A 23,900-nucleotide genomic window follows, 5' to 3' on the forward strand; every position below is an offset into this window, starting at 1 on the left:
ATCTTAAATATTGGTTTGAACGAGATATTCCATCTTCCAGAGATAAGAATAATATATAAACAAGTATATCTTAATATTAAAAAGTCCCTTACAATCCCTATGTTTTAATGGTCATGGAGCACAGTTAGGTTTTGCAGCGTTTATACAAACCCATTTTATGCAGTTCAGTGGTATCAAAGTGTTCTAATCTGTGTTTAAGCTGAATTTAAAGTATAAAGAGTGGTGACATAAATTTAAAGATATCCCATCCATGCCCTACCCCAGGTTTTTTAAGGCTAAACTGGAACAATTCTTCACAAGCATGTAGAGAACAGCAGAAAGAGAAGAGACAAGGGAATTAGAAAACTGAGAAAACCAAAGATGAGTCTGAGAGTGTAAGCTGTCAGGTAAACATTAGTACAGTTTGTAGATCGGTTCGAAAGGATGAATAAAAAAGCAAAACAAACAATATGAGACAAACCTGTGCTTAAGATTCCATTTAAATGCATCTTTGTGTTGTGCAAGTGAAATAGAAAATGTCTTGTTAGCTCTGGCAAAACAGTGAGGTGTGTTTCACGCCGACAAACTGAACTCATCTCCATTGTTAATTTTGTCATCTAATAAAGGTTGACCTCTTTTTTCCAGTGCCATGTCAATTGGTTTTCCTGATAAAACCTACATATGAGCGCATGGAAGTCTTTGGTCTGTTACAACTTAGAAAGCTGCTCCCTGTACAGTACATAGCATTCAGGAAAGTCACTGTGAGTGTGCTGCCATTTTGCAGCAGCTTATTTGACAGTAGTTTGTCTGTTTTTTAATTTAATTTATCTCCGCTCCAAACCAGCAGGCTCCATGTTTGCCTTGGTACTACGGGGCTGGCTCAGTCCCAGTGCCTCCCCTCTGGCTTTAAGGAATTGTTCTGGTCCCCAGTACAGACAAAGGGGGCAGGCACATGAAGGTGGATGGTGCACGATGCTGGCGGAAGGGTAGAAGGCTGCTGTCGTCTGAGGCAGCCCCCTCGCCCTGTTGTGGTACTGGGAGACGCGGAGTGCATCCAGGGGCCTCATGGGTGCGCTGTAGGAACTGTGAGCCGGGGATGCCGGTGAGGAGAGAGCCAGCGGGGAATAGTGGTGGAGGGGCAGGTGGTGCGGGAGGAAGGGGTACGGTAACGTGGTGGCAGGAGAGGAGCGTCCCATCAAGAGGGCACCCAGAGGGTCGACGAGAGAGTGAGGCCAAGGCAAGGAGTGTCTCTGACGTTTATCCTTCATCCTCCTGTTCTGGAACCACACCTGCATGGAGAGAGGGAAGGACAGAGTGAAGGAGTGAGAGAAGGAATGGAAGAAGGGGATGTGGAGGAAAGTGAACGACAGGTTAGAATGGTTCGAAGATGAAGAACAAGAGAGGGGAAGGATACAGTGATAGTTGAGGGAGATGTACTGTAGTACTGACAGTTTCACGCTTCCATTCTGAGATATTCTGCTCATAAAGGTTGACAGCCATTATGTATTCAATCATTACTGGAAGAACTGGCAGGAAGCAGAGGGACTGTGGTGTATCATTAGTGTCAGGGAGGATGGATGTGTGTACAATGCATTGAACTTCACCACCAGAGAAGGGTTTGGTGTTTTGTTACCCCCAGTTCTGTCAGATTAATTATTGTCTTCACTCTCAAATGGCATATGAATCGATGTGTAATAAACAATTTTTTTGGGTGTGATCGGTTTACGACATAGTAGTAGTAATAGTAGGTGCACCAAAGTCAAATTGAGGAAGGATTGTGATCTAACAGCCAAACCACTTCAACAACAAGCTGGAACCAAACTGAACACAAGTGTGAATGTATTTGTGTTCCAACATACATGCAACAACAATGTGGGTGGAAATCCCTTCGTACACAACTGTTTTAAACCACTGCGGTCAGTTAATACCATGTGTTGATGTAATCAGGTCCAAATCCTATATAGTTACAATCTGTATAGGAAATACATTGTATACTCGGTGTAAAGTTCAAGTTCAAGGTTACTTTATCATCAGAGAACACAAACACGCAAAGTGAGAAGAACAGCATAGATACATACAAATAATCCCTATGTCAAAAACTCAAAAAGAAACATCGTTAAAATGACATGTGCAAGTCCAGCAAATTGATTGCACAGGGACCCAAAGAGTATTTAGTCCTATTGCACCTGAACCGGGGGACTCATCTCCAACCTGAAAGGAGAATTGGAGGGGGGTCCTGCATTCCACAATAGACCTGGTACTATGAAGGATCAAAGATTGCTGTCAGGGGGGTCTTTGACACACCTATCACCTTACCAGCCACCTCCATGATACATTTAAAGGTTTAGTGTGCGTTTTAGATGAAAGAGATCTATAGGGCATGTCATCTCATGGCTAGACTACCCAACTCCCTCCAGGCTGCTCTGCCTGCTAGCGCCATCAGACCGCTCCAGCTCATCCAGAAAGCAGCAGCTCCCCTGGTCTTCTAACTACCTAGGTTCTCTCACACCACATCGCTCCTCCGCTCCCTTCACTGCTTACCAGTGGCATCAAGACATTAGTACTTGCGTACAGTGCTGCGATCCGATCAAGCCGAATATACATCCAGGATGTGGCTAAACCGTACACAACAGCCTGACAACTCCACTCTGTGGCGGCCAATCGTATTGCTGCTCCCTCACGATCAGCTGGCCACTCAACAAAGTAAGGCCTGTTTGCTGTTCTGGCTCATAAATGGTGAGGGGCGTGTCCTCTCTACGGAGGCTGCCATGTTTTTTACAGTGGCCCAGACTGTACAAACTAAACACCTTTGGAGTGTTCATGACAAGTGAAGGCTAGCACACGTTCACTTTCATGTTCGGAAGGTGATGATGAGTGAGGGGATTCAGCTGCAACATGAAACTTCACTACTAGCTCTATCTAAATTCTGCACACTGAACCTTTAAGGCATTATTATCTCTAGTAAGCAAATAACCATACAACGCAATAATACAGGAAATAAGAAATGACTGAAAAAAGGACTTGTAAAACATAATTTTTCTTTTAATTCTCATAATTAATTTCCTCAGAAAGTACAAACAGTGGTGTCCATTCTTACAAACTGTCTAAGCAGTAACATCAAATTCCAGTTTTTTGTCAATGACTGTTTCAAGATACTTATAGGCTGTTGTTCGACAAATTCGATGTCACTACTAATCAAGGTCTGCAATGGCCACATAGCCTGTGTCGGCTCTTATCGCCACAAACTCTTCGTCTGTGTCTTCTACAAGTATGGCTCCGCTTTTTACCCCTGAGATATTTGTTTTGTTTTTGCAAATGTAAGGCCTGGACTGCAGACCAATAATTGCATTTACTCTGCAGCAGATTACACTTCATTCAGTCGACCTGTTTTCTTGTGCTGCAGCACCGACCTTCTTAACACTTAAAAGCTGAGGCTGACAAGTTGTCTGTGTATCAAGTCTATCTAGTCTCAACTGTTTAACCAGTTCCCGCGATCTCCCGGAAGGCTGCACTTCTAAAACGTCAGGTGGCGGCGTTTACAAGAGCTCGCCTCGCATTCCTGCTCTTTCATAAAAGACCCTCCAGTAGCAGCCAGAAAGGTGGGTGCGTTTACTGCATATTAAAGCTACAGCGTTGGGTCAGTGGGCCTCTGTGTCAAATGTTAGATGCTGCTAAACCTGTCACTGCTCAATCGTCTGGGCTGATTGAAACGACAAATAAGAGGAGTGGAGAGGAAAAATGCACAACCATGGGAAATGTCAGAGGGGCGTTGTCCTTTACGTGCAGATTTGTTTTGCTTTCTGCTTTGACCTACTTAGTTTTGTTGTAATTTCTTCTAGCTTTGTCAATAAATAATAAAATGTAAAAAAGTGCTTGCTCACTAATTAACATTTTGTATCATGTAGGCCACTCCAGATAAGATGGTTGACCAAGAAAAAATTCCGGGAATAAAACTTCACCTGAAGCTAAATTTCTTACTTTTTGTAAAATGTCTTTATTTTCGTTGTGTCTATTTGAACAAACTGGATCAACCATATTGCAGAAACAGGTAATATATTATTTGTTTTCTTATATTATCTTATTAGCTTTCTCGCCAATGCTGGGACTTGTTGTTTATCTATCACTTACAGTTACAATCACTGTCGATTACTTTTGGGGTATTGTATGCTGCGTAATATGTGGTGCACAGATGCTTATATTCACATTCATATCCTACCAAATATATATTGTTTAAATGAAATTATGTCTGGCTCTGATAACTGCACAGATAACATGTGCAGTTTCCTGTTTGCCTATAGTAATGCTGCCTTGTGCTCGTTGATGTAAACTAAACCACCCACAACCTCAACGGCCTCTGGAGGTCCCCACACCTGACTTTGAGCACCAGCAGTATTTCAAATACTAATACTAGACTAAAACATATACAAAAATATCTTGCTCCCCTTTAAAACATCTGTAACTTCTGAATATTTGAGCATTTACTTGCTTTTCATTCTTTATAAAATTTAAAAATTATCCTCAAATTGTTTAATTTTCACAAATCCCTTGTTTCTTCTGTGTTAGTTATGAACAAGCTGATTTTAAAAGATGATATATGTTCCAGTTCAAAATCTAAATGCCTGTAAAACATAATTTAAACAACCTCAACATAACTTTCATAAAACAAAAGAAATTGTTCTAATAAGTTATAGTATACAGTATCGTTGTACTTTGTAACTTTGCATCATGCAGCCACACTGGCTTTCTTGAAGGGAAATCCATTCATAGCAGAGGGGCCAGATATGATCTGTGTTGTCAGCGGTAAGTGAGTTGGTTTAATGGTCAAACTCCCACTCTGACCAGAGCACGGTCGCTTATGTGATCCGTACCTTTATCGTTGTCTCCGGTAAGTTGAGAGCCGTGGCCAGCTCGCAGCGCCGGGGCCTGGACACGTAGCTCTCCCGGCGGTACTCCTGCTCCAGCCGGGACAGCTGCTCCCGCGTGAACGCGGTGCGGTGCCGCCGGCTCGGGTCGAGCAGCGTGCCGCGCGGGCACAGCTCCTGATGCTCGCGCCCGGCGACATCCGCCAACGGCGTCTGTCTGCCCTCTGCCACTGAAATGAGAAGTAAATTATGATTTATATTATGAAATACAGCGTGTTGTCAAATATTATCTAACACATATTTACTTCTCATCTGTACTGTTCCTTTGGACTCAAAATGGTTCTGTCCCCATGTAAATTCATGACTCTTAATGTTATTTTATGAGAAAAGCTATTAACTTGATTCAGATCTGGTGACAAGTTTCAGAGAATGTCGCAGTGTTTTTAAGGTCAGCTGTAAAACGTGAGTAAATCTAATGGATTCGTACATGCTCTTGGGATCTGTATTGACAGGAGATTTCTACTCCTCCCACATCCCAAAATAAGTCTGTTTTATTAATAAACTGTTAGTTCAGGGTTGTAATAACTAAGACTATATGCGTGTTGTTTTGTCTGTGGACACAATAATATATATTCGTTTACACCACCTATAAAGTGTAATATAACAACAATTTATGGGGATATTATTTATCACTTTCATCAAACGTCCAATAAGGGACAACGGAAAGAGTCCAATACAAGGTCACAATCTGGTCAGATGTAAATTAAAATTACATTTAAAAGAAAAACTGTGATAATTATGATTTTTTTTCCCTTGGGACAGACAGGAAATAAAACTACTGTTATTAGGTCATGATTAATTTAACTTTAATGTTGATCAGTTTTGTTTTATTTTATTGCATTCCTGAGTATGAACTGAATTGTCTGTGATTTGCTAACTTTGAACTTACGTGTTATTTTACAGCCTGACTCTTGCCATGGCTTTTTAAAAACATTACATAAATAAAGTTTATCAACATTATCAATCATATTCACGTATTCGTCGCGGGTTCAGGGCTTTTGGAAAAGGCGGTGTCATTTCACCTCTGTTCCTATATCGTTGACCCTTTGTCAAATAATTAGTTTTGCGCGATCACAAGGTTTTCAATAATTGCATTTACTTACACATCAGGTTGTTTCTCTTTTCGACGAGTAAAATAAATGAAACAAACAAACGAGGGGGGGGGGGGAATCCTCTGCTTGTTTTCCCCGGTGTTCCTCTCGGCTTGTGTCCCCTCCACAGGCCCACACAGCTCCAGCTTCAGTCTGACCTAAACCCTGTCTACTTCGCTTGTTGCTGGTCTGATCCGAAACTCGGGGATAAGATGAGGTGATGAGGTGTTTCTGTCTGCCCCCCCTCCCCCCCCCTCTCCTCACAAACACACACCCTCCACTCCCCCGCGTCTGTCTGTGCGCTCCGCGGGGCCGCTCCTCTCCCCGCTCCATGCCCCTGTCACTGTGCGCTCCAGACGGGCCGTGGTGTGCGCGTCGGGCCGGCGCGGCGCCGCGGCCCACAGAGGTGTTAAATGTGTTTAGGGCTGAAGCCTTTGGTCTCCGTCTAGGTCCTTTGTACTTTTGTTATGGAAGAATTAAAGACGCGCAGGCAGAGACAGCGGCCAGACCCGCATTGTCCTCCGCCGTTTGATGTTGGCAGGTTTGGAAGTGAATCATTACAGGTCTAATGGCTCCATATTGGCGGAGTTGGATCCCGATGGAGGGAACATATTCATCGGGATAATATTCTGGACACAGCGACATGTTTTAATAATCTTTACAGTCTGGTGATGGATACGGTCTATAGATTATTAGGACTCTCACCGATTCAATATTCTTATTCCGAAATTTTTTCCGGTATTTTGTGCTTTTCTATCAGATAAGACACTCGACTAAATATTTCGAAACAAAACGTGAACTAAGAAATTCTGTTAAGGAAGACATTGCGTTTGGTTTTGAGCTGTGATGAGTCAGACATACTGAGCTCTAATGACAGCTGCGTATGGATGAGGACGCGCTCCTGTGAGCTGCTGACCCTTGAACCTGTGATTTGGGGGCTTTTATTATGGCTATAATCTGATGTGATTGTTGATCCAGCGGCCAGGTGATGATAAGGAGGACAGGCTGAGGACAGGCAGACAGACAGACGCCAGGTAGGGTGGAGTCACGTATCACATGCGAGGAAATTAATCATTATGTATAAATAAAACATCACACCCATGCAGGAGCTAGAATCACTTTCAGAGTAAATTCCTGAGCTGACTTCAGGAGAGAATAATTGTATTTTTGAAGATCTAAACATTCATTTCTTTACTAACCTACTCTGGAAGAAATTCGCGTATCTTTTAAATAGGTAAAGTACAGAAATACTATACTGTGTTGCAAGTATAGGTCTTGCATTAACATCAAAAGGTAATTTAAAAAAAATGTAAGTATAAGTATGACTCATAACACAGTATAAACATTTCTGATTACCTAAAATGCAGCATTTGAAGGTTGGGCAAATTTACAAAGCTGTTTTTTTTTAATTTCCCTCTCTGGTTAAGTCAAGTTCAATACATTTACCATATTGTCAATTAGTTGTTGATTATATTTTACATCATTATCTGAGAGTAACTAAAAGTTATCCATTATGTCAGGGAGGAAACAGTGGTACATTTCCCTCTATTGAAGTAGAAGTATGAGTAAGCATGAAATGAATAAACAAAAAGAACCTACAAATTGTAAAACAGTGATGACATGTAGTATTAGAAGTGTACTGGACAGTGGTTTTACTTCCTCGAATACCTTTATGTTTTTTATGTGTGAAAACAATCGTCATATTAAACTGTATTTTATCTCTTTCTGTTTTTTTTTACTTAATACAACATGTACGTATGTATCAAATTCACATGGCCCCAAACTGGAAAGCATTCACTAAAGGCATCGAGCGCATTCATAACACTATTCTAGTTGTAATAAACAAGTGTTTTACACTGCAACTCTTTTAATATCATGTGATGTGCATGTCACGGACCCAATTTATATGTATATGTATAAATATATATAACACACATACAAACACACACACATTACAGTCTCTCTCCTGAACTGTTAGAGACTCTCCTCCACACCTTAAATACTTCTCTTCTTGAATATTGAATAGCTCCTCTCCTGGAGATGGTCAAAGAGACTTCACAATGTCATTACAGCAACAAAGAGTATTGTGGTTTAGGGGGCTCTAAAACTGTAGTATATTGTGAAAACCAGACGTAAACGTAGAAAAAGTTATATATTATTAACTCAAACGTTTAAGTGTGGACAAGCTACCAACGATGTATCAGTTTGGATGATCTGTAAAAAGAGGATGCCGGATGTTTCCAATTGATGGAATATTCTGCAGCCATAAAACATGAAGCCTTGTGTACAAATATTTAACTCCACAAGCTGAATCAATATATTTTGATAATGTTGGACAGTGTGGAATAAGATGAGGCTAAAAGAGTCTTAAATAAAAGGAAAGCTGTTCTTCATTAAAAATCAAAAGAGGACATGTCTCAACAGGTTTTAATTTTGGGGACACTTGTGCTTAAAGCTCAGCCTCTTCCTCATGGACTCTGAAGACTGTGTCTTCACTCCCAGTCCAGTAGCTTGCTTTCTGTCCTTTTGATAAATGCAAAGATGGTTTTTCTTATTCTCCTTGTGGTAAACCCAAAGTGAAAATGGCTTTCACATGTTTCTGAGTACTGATGGTTAGAGAACCGCTCTGACCTCAGTTTGAGGTCATGGGAATAAAGGATGGGAGGCTGTCATTTGGAGGGACGAAATGTCCTGTTCTGTGTGGTTGATCAAACTCTCACACACTGTATTTTTCAACATGTTGATATTTGAAGAACATCGCACATGTGACATGTGTTAAACACGTGCAGCTGGGTTGCACATGTTGCTATACTGTTTGAGAACTTACAGAAAATATGTGTGTTGTCCCCAAGTACACCCACATACTGAACTTCTTAAAAGTCAAACAGCCAAGCTGGGTTTGTGCAACATATGCTAACATCTCCATCTAAAATTCAGGTCTGGTGTATTTTTATTGTGATGGTGGCCTGTAACAGTAATGCCTCAGTGCAGGGGAATTAATAGCTTGCATCCCTCGCTGGTTGTGGTCATTTGCTCTTAGATTCTTTAAACTCACAGTCCTGTATGACATTTTCTTTACAAGGCCTGTTCTAAAGCTTATCTCATATACAACATATGGAGACAAGCCAGCTGAACTAACTGTACACACTGTTCACATCTTGTCCATATGTGAGAACAACATTTTCTTTTAGCAGTCAGATTTAACAGTGTCTTGGGAGGAGGTTGTTGTCAAGTAGCTTTTCATCCACGTTTTTTTGCCTCCAGGACGTTCCTCCTGACAGGAAGCCTGATTCAAAACATTGACTATATCCTTACGCCCTGAAAAACTTCTGATCAGAGTGGTTCAGAAAAAACACTTGACTTGATCTTCTGTTAAAAATAGACGGCTCAGTCTGTTAAGTGTTGCTCAGCGGATTGATCAGTCCCGTCACCGCATTACATTACATCACATGTCAGTTAGATGACACTTTTATCCAAAGAAACTTCCGATTGGTGTATTCAGTGTTTAGCAGCTTGCTCAAGGACAGATTAGCATGGACTGGAAATCGAGCAGCAGACCATCTGGTTGAGGGACGACTGCTCTACCCCCCTAAGCCACAGCCGCCCACTGGTTCATGCCCACCGTTGCTGCCCTTGGGTACGTGCGACATGTCCAGGCCAACATGGATTGAGCTGAAGGCTGAGTCTGCAATCAGGTCTGTCTCTAAAAAGATCTCAACAGAAATCCCTCCACAAAAAGAAAGTCACAGAAGCCAGGAGCCTGGAGGAAACAAGCCGGTGCCCAAACCATTCTGGATGTGTTTCCTCTTCTTCTTCTGTGTGGTTGTATTTTTTCTCAGCTGAGAACCCCATCATTAGGAAAAGTGCAATTAATGGGAAAAGCGTAATAGTGATGTCATATAGTTGATGCACACGATGACCAGTTCATTAAGCAAACATGCAGCTTTAGTCTGAAGTTGTGCTAATGGCTCTGTGAGGCTCTGTGTAGACACAGTGGTGCTCTGAAAACAAAGCCAACATCAGCATGCTCACTATAAAAAGTACTTGAGTTTGAGGACTTGAGAACTGCCTGTAGAAAACGTACACAGATGTAACTTGACTTTTATTTGCTTCTCATGATTTAGGACTTCAGAGGGAATGATTAGACCACAGATTAACGAGGGCCAATACATGAGGTAGCTGACATGGAGCGGGCCACAACAGAAACAGTAAAAATTGGAATCAAGGATTAAAGGTAAAAAAAAGTTGTGACACAACAAACACAACAAGTTTAGCGACGCAACTATTTTTGTTATAATGTGTATAATGTGTCCATGATCCATAAATCACATGGCCACTAGAGGTTCATATCAGGTAGCCTTCATGTATACAGATTTCAATGTACAATGCTGTTGTTTTGCTTGTGTGACCATCGTATGAATGTGAAATTTCTTTAATTTATAAAAGTACTTTAACAGGGAGTTTACTTTAACTCTACTCAGGCACCAACAGGTCACAAATTCTGTAAAAAGTATTAAAATACAGAGTGAATTTTATTTTATTACAGTTCTGTTTGGATATGATGTTGAACTTTATATCCTGTGTCTAAACAAAAGGTGGAAAGTGGCCTCCCTTGGGGCGGTTAGAGACACAGTGTTGTGTTTCTCGTTGACTGTGATCATCCAGATTTCATCCACATCAAATTCCCACCAGCTGTTATTTTTGCACTATTGTTTTAGCAGCCATCGGCCCCAAATTAGTACAAGTTAGGGTGGTAATTAACTGACTACAGTGGCAAGTGCTTTGCCACACATCCTGTATGTTGCAGAGGAGCAGATCACTCCCGCTGTGAACCGTGGATTGATGTGGGTCTTATAAGAAACACATTTAATGCAGAGGCAAGAATAACGTCTCATTTAGACACATATTGTGCAAATATTTCTAAGAAGAATATATAGCCTCATTTGTGACTGTGCATACCATTGATATTTTGTTGTTGCCTTTGATTTCAGCCACCAGGACTTAAAAAAAATATAATGATTTCCATTGGTTGTCGTCTCACTCTGCAGATCAAATGATCAAAGTACACAGTTGTATCTGTAAAACATATGGCTGTTGAGTTTTTTATATCAACACACTCGGGCATTATTGCATTCACACTTGTGGGAGTCCATACTGCAGAAATCACATACTCAGCAACACAGATTCTGTTCATGATTCTGTTTCTGTATTTTTGTGTCCACTTTCTATCAACCATCCTAAATTGTCAACAGCCTTAATCATCCGAATGTGCTCCGCCAACCCTCAGTGAAAGACCTGTGACATGGACCATGCTACGGTGACTCACACATTGAAAATAGCAGAGACACTAAGTTGTTTGTGCTACACATTCAGTTGAGGAGAAAAGATCCAAACATCACAAGTTTGAAAGTTGTCAAATAAGACACATTGCAGCTGTTTATATATTGTGTAACTTTGCTAGACACACATCCCATTATTGTGACATGGTGTTGCTCTACCAAAACTTCATACTCCCTTTTTACTGTTCTTTCGGTCGCCTCAATTAAATTTGAATTTAGTTTTAATTATGGGCTATTTACCTCTCTTGAGCAGAGCAGGACTTATTGATTTCACGTTTAGATATAGTAATGCTTTCACTGAAAACCATGCACTCACTCTTCTAATGTGAGATGTCTGCTCTCGATTTTCTGCCCTGCTCTCTCCTGCAGCACTCTGATTCTTTTGTCCAAAGTCTCCAGCCAATAGATTCCAAGATGTAGTGTTGAGAAATTAAATTATCCTGCCCCTCAATGTGAATGTATTAACTTTACTTCTTTGAGAGTCCCGTACTGGCAGTTATTTTCACTGGGCTCATGCACTTGAAGCAAAACCGATGACACCTGTGGGGTAGGAGGCCAACACAGAGTTTCAAACAGAGCGGCTAGCAGCTAGGAAAGCTAAATAGAGGCTGCCCTATTTCTTTTAGCCTTATATGTTGCCTTATACCCGTGGCTAAAGTCCGGAGAAATGGCTACAGAGTTCATCTGCAGTTTGCTTTTCCCAAATGCACAAAGCAGCGGGAGGATCTCTGAACTAATTCAGCAAGTGTATTAATTTGCTGGTGGCCATGATGTCCAACTGGAGGGAGAAGGATGCTTTTTATCGAAAGATATTCTTTTTCTTTGTTTCATATTTCTGTTGCGTGTTTGAAGCGTCATCAACCGCCCTCTAGCTCCCGGTGAATCCAACGTTTTCTACGGACATTAAACTACGACGCCAGGCAGAAAAAGTCCACAGAAACAGCGGAGTGTCTCACTTGGACATCTGCGTTTACACATGCATCTCCTCTGGAGAAAATACAGAGGGGCTGCAGAGTTCATGGAACATCTGAAAGCAGTTTAAATGTCAGCAGCACTTATTGTTTTTATTATTTGTTGTCCACTTGCAGTCACCACTGAGTTGTGGATTACAAGACCCCATCAGGAAGTTAGCCTGGCTGTCTTGGTCATTGTTTTCAAAGTTCTTAGTTTCTTCCCTTCTAGCTGAAAACGAAGCCCGACAGTTTTCAAACTCAAATAGTTTTCCGCTGACTGCTTGAAATGTACAATGTGATCGCTCTATTATACATTCAAGCTGTGTAATGGAAGGCTAAAGAGAAAAAAGATGCTCTAAGTATCGGCCCAGTCTTCATCTGGAGAGGTGATCATTAACACCAGAGGGGCAGTAGATGGTTCAAAGCCTGGATACACAGTACTGACACCTGCTGTGAACCTGTGACTGGAGCTGTCATGGAATTACAATCAATTAATTACATGCTATCCCTGAGATTGCTGAGATTAAGACCCTAATCTGTCCTCACTGATCCACTCTAGAGTTAACAGAGGAAAAGCACAGATGACTGGAAATGCCTCTATAGGACTAATGACATCAGTGTCAACCTGCAGTATCAGTATGTGAGGGGTGACCTCTCTGAAGCCGTCCTGGAGAGAATGCTCTCGCACTGGAGTTAACAGATCTGCTCCCTCTCACTTGGCAAAGTGTGCTTCTTATTGCAGGCATCAGTCGAGTTGTGCAGCTGTTCGTTTTCCCTGTTTCAACTGACTCTGCTGCAGATTATAGTGCTGGCCAGATGTGATGTACTGTTTGCCCAATAAATCTTTGGGCTTTGTGTTAAAAGTCAGTGAAAGCAGCTGCTGCTTTGAACAACCGCAGGGACAACACAGCCCATTATCTTTAAAAAATGTGGGACTATCACGAAGAAGCATTTTACAAGAAGTTGTCAGTGGCGGATGGTGCGTTTTTCTTCGGGGGGGGGGGGACTACCAGAATCAGAAATAAGCACAAAAAATATATATTAAGGTATAACAGCGTTTTTTTAGGTAATTGAAAAGGCCTGAGCTGAATGACCATGAAACATGCAGCTAGCCATGATGTCCTCCTCATCCAAGATCTGTGACTCTTAGCTTTTACTGAATGTTCTCTTTAATGGCGACTTAAATGCATTTCTCTCAGCATTCTGCAAAATTACATACAACGGTGCCAAGACCCTGCTGCATATGTCTCAATCTACTTATCACATCCCTCTGCTGCTGCCAAAAACCTCCATTCTCTTGTATTGAAGAGGCGTGACTGCAAGTTGTATTCTTTACAACATATCATCAGTCAGAGAAAATCAGAGATTTTCTTGACAAACGTCAAGAGATTGTTGTAAGACGTTTAGGTTTCAGAAATCATAAAAGTGCTGTTAGTTAGTGAGGATTTTCTTGCTGATCAAATTATGTAAATTGACTTTCAGAAACTTTTTATCCTGCAGTAATCCAGTTCAAACAGTGGAAAAGAGAAAAAAACTTTACAACAGAAGCAGACTCAGACCTTCTGCCTCTCCCGGTCGGGTTGAGAGCAAAGAAAAGGGGGAGAGAGGAGAGTTGGGTCAGACTGATTGTTACAATAACAGTAATAATAGTGATACTTACAGGTGTTGTGCCCCAGCGCCCTCTATTGGCAAGCCTCCACTGTTGGATAAATTGCGATTGATGTATTGTATAAATCATCGGTACCACTGCTGTAGTTTGCTTGTTTAGCTCTCTGGATTGTGGTGTCTTTTGTTTGATCAGTCAAGTTCCTTAGTCACTGCAGTAGTCAAAAGTTTTCAGGGAAATTGCTCTAAACACCCACTCAGCTTCAAACGGCAGACACACGCGGTTAGAGACTACTGGGTGAAGACAGAGCCAGATATGTCAGTTGGAGGAGTTGGTGGACCCACTCAGGCCAGGGGTTGCGCAGAATGCAGGACATCTTCCTCTGTGGGTTAGGGTGTATGGCTCCACTTAGTCATGCCGAGATGATTGTTTTCTTTTTGTTTTCAGTTTTGCATCTGTCGTATGTTTTGAAATGTCATCAACACTCGTTTGCAGCCCCTCCAAAGAATGTCGGGGAGATCATCTGGAGTTTGGTGCATGTCAGACTTTACATTCAGCAGTTCAGGGACATGAATGCAAACAAATACAAATGTTGATTTGACACCACGGGTATTTAAATGTACAAGTGTGTATACAAATTCCCATTACAGTATCACAGTCCACAATTAGCAATTTAAACTCGGTAGCTGTGGCAGTAAGGTTAAAATCGTATTCTTATCTTAATCTAAAACAGCATAACGGTAAATGGTCTGTGTTTATTAGCACTTTAGTAGATTACCACTCAAAGTGCTTTAAAGGTTTTACCATTCATTCATACATACGTACAGTGCTATCTATGGACAGCAATTTATCAATGACAACATCACAGCCGTCAGGAGCAAATTGGCTTTGATCAGTTTCTTGCCCAAGGACACTTCGGCATGCAGAATGGAGAAGACCTGGGATCGAACCGCCGATCTTCTGTTTGGAGGGTGACCCGCACTAGCCTCTGAACCACTTCTTCAACAGAACAACACACTTGACTGATCAGAGATATTTTAGAGATGCAATCAAACTTGTTCAGTTGTCAGAAGAGAACCACAAAGAGCAGGAAAAAACTGAACAAAGCAACTGAAACTCTGATGAGGAACCGGCTCTGGGATTAAACTTTGATATAGTGTTAATTTTGTCTGCTGGCGTCCCCACCATGAAATAATGGTTTGGTCTGTGGTGCAGTCGGTTCCCCCGCTCACAAGAGGCTGGCAGTGATGCAGGTCTGTTGGTCTGCTAACTGAAGAAGGGAGGAGGAAGAGTTTTCTTCCTATGGACAGTGCTCTCTAAAACCACTTGTTGTCACATCAAAATTGGATTCAAAAAACGTCATCACTTTGTGTCTACACATAATCTTATAAGGGTGTTATATAATGTGTGTTTAGAGCTTGTTTTGCTGGAATAAAGCAAATCTGCAGTTGTATTTCATGACACATTGTAGAAATAACCATATTTAGAAAGCAGAATTAGAACTGGACTGACAGCCCTCACCACAAACCATTCAACAGCTCACAGAGGTCTCTGCTGACACCCGCCATTTTCACGGCAGGGGGAGGAACAATGTTTTGTATGACATCATCAAGACACCACATGCTGGATACATCAATGGAACAGTCATGGAAATGAAGGAAAAGAGGCAACATCAGCTGTCTGTGACATCAAACCTAAACAAGGAAGAGGTCAAAGGTCAATGATGAGGTCAACCCACTCAACTCTGGACACCTGCTCGAATCTCCCTTCACATAATAAAAAACAGCTTGGGTCTGTGTCTCATGGTGGAGTTAGCTTGGCCGAAACCGTTAATCACACACTTGGCCACACAGGTGCCTGAGTTTCTTGGCTTTATTAAAATAAGCCACATGTAAACCAAGCCCCGTTGCATCGTTTATATCTTATACATGAACAAAATAGAGGCAACACGTAACCTTGACTCGTCACATACCAGTTGAGAGGCAAAAGTACAACATGTGCCCAGAGACATATGCATCTCTGTAAGAGGTGCATTTCTCCACCAGATGAGCGTGATGTTGAATCCAGGCTGCACAGTATTTCTTAAAGTAACAGTCCACAATTTTACAATCTCTCATCTTCGGGCTCCATTCCTCAGCATCAGTGTCCGGGCTCTGTGGGGAAGGCTCCTTTATATCTGAAGCTCCTAAACACAAAGTCGCTATTGTTAGCTCTGACCCAGGTGCTTCTGGTGCTAGTTGGGCATGTACAGGTTTTTTACTTTCTTTTTCCTGTACATTCATAACATGTTGGACAAGTACAATGAGAGCCGATGGAAACAAATGTCTTTTGAATAAAGCTGAGTCTGCTTCTGATGTCCTTTCCATTCACACAACTTGCTTTCAATGACCAAAAGCAAGACATTTTTCTGTCTGCAGATTTTCTTTTAAATTGTTTTTTTAATTCGATGATAGGGCGTGATGCAACGAATTACCTTTATTAATAGAAAATAAATCTGCAGTCAACTCTGAGTGTCATATGAGGCTTCAGAGTTTCAACAGTGAAGCAACTTTCCATTCAACAAGTTTAACAAAATAAGTCTTTTATAGTTGTTTTTTCCATGAAGATTCCTCCTCGGATCTTGTTAAATGTCTTATCATACACTATAGCATGTATGTCAGTTTCGATATTCTTTGATTTTGATTGAATCAGGTCCTAACCTTACAGGTTACTTGAGGTGTACGGCTGCAAAAGTGTTAAAAGGAAGAAGAAACTCACTGAGTGTTACTGAGCTGCCTTCACTCTTCACCCACACAGGAACTCTCTCTCTCTCTCTCTCTCTCTCTCTCTCTCTCTCTCTCTATCTCTCTCTCTCTCTCTGTCTCTCTCTCTCTCTCTCTCTGAGCCAGGACGATCACCTGAGCTGCACACAGAGGTACAAGTCTCCCTCCTATTGGCCACTGAGGGAACAGAACCTCACACATAAGCACCTTCTGTCACAGGCCTGAACTCTCAGCTCAGAACTGCAGACACAGTCAGAGATTAGCTGATGAAAATACTGAAGATGAGCCAAAAAGAGCCAGTTAAATAATTTAGAGGAAACCAAACCAGAGCTGCGAGGACAGTTTCCGACCTAAGCTGTTTTCAGACACAAAGAGAATGTTTGTACAATGGGGTCCAGACACTCTCCAGCGTTTGCCTTTCACATGTGAAGAACACAGCAGGAGATTCTCTGGTCAGAGGTGTTCACAGAAACAGACAGATCTATGGTCTTTAGAGCCCATTCCTCTGCTAAGGCTCGACACTCCCTTCAAATTCAAACAAGCTGCACCAAATTAAATACACTCATCTATATGTTCCAGATTTCTTTCATCAATGTCTCTGCATTATTTTTTGAGGAATAATGATGAAAAGCACACGTCCAAATCCTCTCCCTCTATCGAATGTGCTCCAAGAGATAATGATTACTTTCCAGGCTCATAGGTCATCCTGAAACCAAGTTTCATTCAAATCAGTTCAGTTGTTTTTGCGGCAAGGAAAACAAGATAAACATTTTCGTGCAACAATGTAAAAATAATATGCCTCAATGGACTTCACAATTTGTAAAGCTTTATTACCCTTCTGTCGATTTGGACAAGGAAAACAAAGAACAACTGATACTTCTTTACTAGAGACAAAAATACGTACAGAATAGAGCAACATGTAGAAGATTCACAGACTGTGAACATTCAGGAGGATGTCACGTTACCTCCAAGTGCTGTCAACAGAGCAGAGCTGAGACATGTCCTCTCTCCATCATGAAGACCTGGGGAGAGGACGGACCACACAAACACACTGGAGGACACACCAAGCACACCCGCTTCACAAGTCAAGGTGAAAGAAACAAACACGCGGGAGGAGGGAGAGAGAAAAGAGGAAAAACTGCCTATGAATTTGCAATTTCTGTGCCTTTACACTGGAAGCTCACTGCTCGACAACAGCAGCTCCTCTATTTGAAGTGAGATCAGTGGAGGCTCACAAACCGGCCTGATAGGAAGGACTGTCCTTCTGTCTGTTCTCTAGCAAAAGAGGTGGATCAGAACCAAAAGACATTTCACATCCATGACCTTCAACACATGAAAAAGCTTGATCATTTGAACTTTAAAGCAGGAAATCTGTAAACGCGACGCTAATTTGAGTATGTGACATTTTATATTGAAATGTTACACAGAATGCACAGTTTCCTCATAGATTTACTTTTACCACCGTTTGAATCTTGGTAACTTTTATTTAATAACTTGGTTTCACTTCAGCTTCAGTGTCAATAAATTAAAAATAATGTAGATGCATCACTGCAAAATGTAGGTAATCAGTAGAGAGAGATAGAAGGGCATGTAGGCGGTGGTGAGGAGTGGGTCAGTCAACAGCTAAAGAACTAAATAGAACCTGATGGTTGAAGTGCTCTTATTTGTCTCATGCTAATTAAATCAAATGAAATAATATCAGAACATGACATTGAATTTTACCAAAGGCATTATTGGAATTTTCTTCTCAACTTTATCAACATATTATGCGGCTGATCTCTGTCTGTCCTCTTTTCTTCTTCTTATTATTAATAATAACAATAATATCTTAGTGGAACATACACTTATCCATCTTTGACTCTTTTTTGTCTCATTCAGATGTGAATCAACTTATTCATTTCTAGGCTGGTGAACTTTTTTGTTTAGTTTAAATCAGTTATAATAACAAAAAAAATCTATATTATTTTACACGTAATAATTAAAAGAACACCCTCCAGGCAACTTTTAGATTAAGAAAACCTTGTATTTACCCAAGTTAGTTGGGTGAATAGTGTATGTGTTATCGGGTGTGGAGCATGTGTGTGGGCTGGATATGACTGTTTTAAATACAACATATAACCTCAGCACTATGAGATCGGTTACTTGTTTTACAACATAAACAATATAGGCTCATTATCACACTTTTTTTACAAATTACATGTCAAACTTTGATATTAAAAAAAATTAAATTCAGCGGATGTCCGTTCGTCTCCGTGTCAGCCAGTGAGCAGCAGCTAAAGAGACAGTCCATCATTCACACTTAATGCTGAAACATTAGTCCATAGAACGAACACATTTCATTATCTATTATGTAGTTCACTGAAGATTCCATCTTCGGACCATTACTGTCGGGGGGAGAAACAAGAGAACCTGAAAAAAACCTTTCTCATAATTACCAGGAGATGATTAGATCCGTCGCCAGCGGTAGACTTATTAATATATACGCTTGAACAAACCTACACGTATTGTTGCAGAGGATACTGTGCAGTCTGTTGTGAGTGTATCTTTTGCTGTGTAGCCAGGATGTCCATTTCTGTTGCGCATTACCCGCGGGATTACCATCTCGACGCACGTCGCAGTGAAAAAAGGACACGAGTTTCTTTCTTTCTTTTCCTTTAATATTTCACTGAGTCCATTCATCGGCTCTGTAAAATCGTTTGAAGTGCTTAGGAAAAAGCGAGATGTTTGTATTCTTACTGAGATATTCTAAATTCGTATCGAGTTGAATAAATAGATCAATCAATTAATATAAATGTGTATAGCCCATATTCACAAATCATATTTTGCCTCATAGAGCTAAACAAGGTGCTACATCTTCTGCCCTTATCCCTCAACAAGAGAGAGGGTAAATGTTAGAGACACTCACATGTGAGGGATCCTCTCCTACAGTGCAAGTGCAATATGAATAAAAGAGAAGACAGAGGTGACTGCTACTGCTTCAGCTGCCTCAGGTTTCATATCTGTCTATCTATCTATCTATCTATCTATCTATCTATCTATCTATCTATCTATCTATCTATCTATCTATCTATCTATCTATCTATCTATCTATCTATCTATCTATCTATCTATCTATCTATCTATCTATCTATCTATCTATCTATCTATCTATCTATCTATCCACTGTCAACATATTCAGTGGACTGTATGAATTTAAAAACTGAGAATATTCGCATGAGAGAAGCTTGGGAAATGATATGTTTGACTGACTGACACAGTGAAATTGGGTTTTTAGTTGTTTATTTTTGTCAGAAGTAGACCCACTGAATAAGAATAAAATAACAACTAACAAGTGAACAAAAGAATGCCTCTGTTCATAACAACTTTTAACGCTATGTAGGCCTATTGCTCTTTAAATTGAGAAAGATTTTACTCTTAATTTTGTCTGACAAACAAATACCACCCTACACAGACATACACACAGCCGTTCCCCCGTTAAATTCTCAGCAAGGTCAAGTTCAAGGGCACAAGAGCCAGTGAATGCTCAGTGACAGCCTGTATTATAACCCCACATGTAGAGAATTAAAAGTATTCACATAAATGAGGAAAGTAACATTTGCGCGGAAGTTGCGCTGTTTTACATTGTGATAATCAAAACTTTTTAACAAAAAATAAAATACCTTTATCAGTTTTATTTGAAATATTTATAATAATTATAATAAAATGGTTATATAGAGCTTCACATTAAATGTTCAAAGTCCAGGAAAGACAGACCATACACTCAGCAATGCAATAAAACAAAATAGATCATAGATAAAACAATAAAATACAAATATTCAGTAAAAGACTATTCAATCTAACAGCAGGATTAAAACAGTAAAACAGAGTGCTTAGCATCACAATACTGTGATAAAATACTGAATTATAATCCAGCCCTTGGTCTCCAGTAGATTTTACCTTCACACTGAGATTAAAAGTCATGCAGATATTTGACGATGTTGTGTACTTCTCAGCAGGATCATCATAGATGCTGTAGACTTTCTTCTGTTCCTTCCATCTGAGGATCATCTACTGATTCTCCTCAGAGAAGAAAGATTCTTACTACATGGTTGTGCAGTGGGACCATCATCATCATCAGGGACAGTAGATAGCAACACGCAAACAAACCAGAAAGAGCTGTTATCTGTTGTTTGAAAGGTCTATGGGTAAAATATTCACAACCAGTGCTGTTCCATCTGTCATGTGCACTTCACCTGTACGTGTTCTTGTCAGATGCCTCATGGAGGACCAACCGAATTGTAAACAACCAATTTAAGCCCGGATGGCCATAACTAGCCATGACTACGAAACAATGGTGTTCAGTGACACTAAATAAAAAACAATTAAAGTCCGTATAAAATGTTCATACTGAAATCCATTTGGATTTAAATTGCATTTTATAATCACACTTCAGGATTCAAAGTTCAGATAAGCACAGACAGACCTAACTTTATTTACCAAGCTTCAGTGTCAAAATTGACAGCCTTGAAAACTTTTAGAAGCCTTAAATTCAGCCCTGGTCATTACAGTTATTTGCAGACTGTAGAAGAGATTAGGGCACAATTTCCTCTTTGGCCAAGTCTAACAGCTCATACAGTCTATTTCCCCCCGAGTAACTGAAGAATGAGTTCCAGAGCTGGAATAAGAAACTCTGCATCTTTGGCTTCCGAATACGTAATGTAACATACTGTTTAATTTAAGAGTGGATGCCAGAGTGGAAGCAACAGACTGTCTATTAACCCACATGGCTGTATGCCTATCGTCACCACTCACCTCGTCTCCGACCAACTGCACCATGACATGATTTTGTACAGGCGATGGCTCCGGCTGCGGGGGGGTTTAACAAGCCACACTAACACCAGTATGGAGCTAAGAGAGATGTTGACAGGTTGCTCTGTGCTGCTCGGAGGCACAGAGGCACGGCAGCAACCACGCTGCACGGCGGCTGCAGGCACAACAAACAGCTTTACATGGTGGTCTCACTCAAAGCTGAGGAGCGCCGGTTCAAACTATCCAGGGAGGTACATAGGGACATTTTAAAAATGACTGCAAAAGACTCATATGACTGAAGTGACACCTTGGGAAACAGAGAAGTAAAATTACCCACATCTAAAAACTCCATATGGACTTGTACTGTATTTGACCTTCTATTTTTATGTTTGACCTTGGTGACAAATGTCTGCTTTATCAGCATTAACTGGAGGCTCATCCAGATTTCATGGTCTTTCTCACTGGTTTGAGTTTGTTCAGTCAACATGGTGATTGCTCAGTCACCAACAAATGAAATATATGTATGGAAAAGCTGCCGATAGCATGATGAAGATGAACATAGAAGCCCCTGAATGCACCAGAACAGCTGATGCTATCATATTATGTCCAATTTATACTAAAGTTTCATACATTTTACATAAACAGTGACAAATCTCAGCAAAAAATTTAAAATAGCGCATTTGCTCTGGAGGGTTAATAAACACATTTGTACAGCAGCTCATGTTCATCAGGCAAACCGGGTCAAAGGTCACTTGGGCTGTGACTCAGTCTGATCAACAAATAAAAAGTGACTAATAATACAGTAATTTAATGATGCTTTAAAAGTTAAGTTGTTTAGTGTTGCATTTCATGTCCGAGAATGTTGATATTTTAAAGAGGATGTTTCTGGGTCTGATTTGTTTGTATCATATTATATGTTTGGTAAAATGGCGACAACTTTTTACATTCGCAAATGTATTTCGATGATACCTCTTTTTGTATTAATACATTTGGTTAAGAGGAGAGTAAGTATTTGGTCGGTGTTGTCGGAAATCATTTCACAGTCAACACACTCTGCATTTCTGTCTCTCACCGAGAAAACCAAATGAAAAAATCTAACATTAACTCACATATTCACATGCGAAGATGATGATAAAGACGATTGTCAGTAAAGTACAGGACGTGAAGTCAGGTGGAGGAGTAGTAGTGAGAGAGGAGGAATGAGTTGCCCGCAGCGAGCTCACTCTCTCTTTGCTGATTCTGGAGCGGCACTGCGGCAGAGGAGCAGGAAATGGGCTCATTGTGAACACTCGAGCTGAAAAAGAAGAGAGATTCTGTCCAAGCTGTCTGCTGCCTGAGAGACGGAGACAAATATTAACATTCAAAGAGCACATGTGGACAAGAATTAAATTGACAGACAAGGAAATATGCAAAAAAAAATACACTTCTCATGTCCTGAATAATGCCCCATATCATTTCATGGTGTTCATGGTGTGCAGCCTGAAATACAACAGTCACTTCAGCCATCTGTTTCCGTCCCAATGTCCAAAACAACTTGAAGTCACTTCATCATGGTGAAGCTGCTGCAACTGGGACAGGGACATGTGGGACACCAGAGGTCCACTGCTATTTCCCACCAAAATAAATCAGGACTTTTACTATGGTTATCAAATGGGGGTCATGTGACTGAAATCACTTTACTTGGTGGACTGACGTCACTGAGCACTTGTCAATCAGGATGCACACGTTGGTTACATATGGTTGCTGCAAGATTCATGTTAAGGTTGTAGATCAGTCATAAGTAAGACAAGGTTCCTAATCCAGATTGTGTTTGTGATTTATTCAAGTTACAAAGTGTGAATGTAAGAGTTTCAAATCCTTTTGAACTATTTTATTTTGTTAAAATGTGTAGATTTCTAATAGGTACTTCCTGGAGTTGAACACATCTTTATTCAAAGTTTATATAACCCATAGATGTGGTAATCAACTATAGAGATATGTTTATTTGCCTGAATAATTTCTTTATTAATACATTTATATTTATAAAAGAGTAACTATTTTATATTAATAAATCAAATTCCTGTGAAAAAAACTTATTTTGTCATTCTACTCTGTCGTTGTCCTTCTATCACAAGGATTTTTAAGAATATATGATACTCAGTTTGTCATGCTATAATATTTAGTCCTCCTCCTCCTAATCCAGACATATAGAACATAACCAGGAGTAACACGTCTCCTCTGGGTATGACATATTTATTTTGTCACGGTGACGTTAGATCGTGGGGGTTTCTGAATTCTGTTGATCTGCATATTCAAATCCATGTCCGTGTTATCTGGCTGTCGTGTTTGTCTGCAGCTCCTCTCGTGCTCCTGCGGAGGGTCCGGTCAGTCAGGCCCGGCCCGGCGATGTGATCTTCTCTGCAAACTGTGCGTTTCATCACTGCTCTTATTTTGTACAGATATTTTACCGCTGCGTGTTTG

The 23,900-nt window shown here is 40.6% G+C and overlaps 1 protein-coding gene across 1 annotated transcript; it reads right to left on the reverse strand.

Moving 5' to 3' along the window:
• Positions 1–803: 803 nt before the first annotated feature.
• eve1 (even-skipped-like1) lies at positions 804–6,637 on the reverse strand. Its single transcript, XM_062408167.1, has 3 exons — positions 6,502–6,637; positions 4,848–5,071; positions 804–1,268 (listed from the first exon to the last, which is right to left on the reverse strand). The coding sequence occupies exons 1-3, from the start codon at positions 6,635–6,637 to the stop codon at positions 804–806; spliced, it is 825 nt and encodes a 274-aa protein (XP_062264151.1).
• Positions 6,638–23,900: the final 17,263 nt, after the last annotated feature.

The sequence above is a fragment of the Platichthys flesus genome, chromosome 16 (genome assembly GCF_949316205.1).
Source record: "Platichthys flesus chromosome 16, fPlaFle2.1, whole genome shotgun sequence".
NCBI classification, from domain to species: domain Eukaryota; kingdom Metazoa; phylum Chordata; class Actinopteri; order Pleuronectiformes; family Pleuronectidae; genus Platichthys; species Platichthys flesus.

Bases quoted from the DNA above. Each gene is read 5' to 3' on its own strand.
- eve1 (XM_062408167.1), bottom strand. From the start codon at position 6,637: ATGTCGCTGTGTCCAGAATATTATCCCGATGAATATGTTCCCTCCATC. The intron at 5,072-6,501 runs GTCTGGCCGCTG...TTCTCATTTCAG, and splicing joins AACGGCGGAGGACAATGCGG to TGGCAGAGGGCAGACAGACG. The intron at 1,269-4,847 runs GTACGGATCACA...CTCTCCATGCAG, and splicing joins TACCGGAGACAACGATAAAG to GTGTGGTTCCAGAACAGGAG.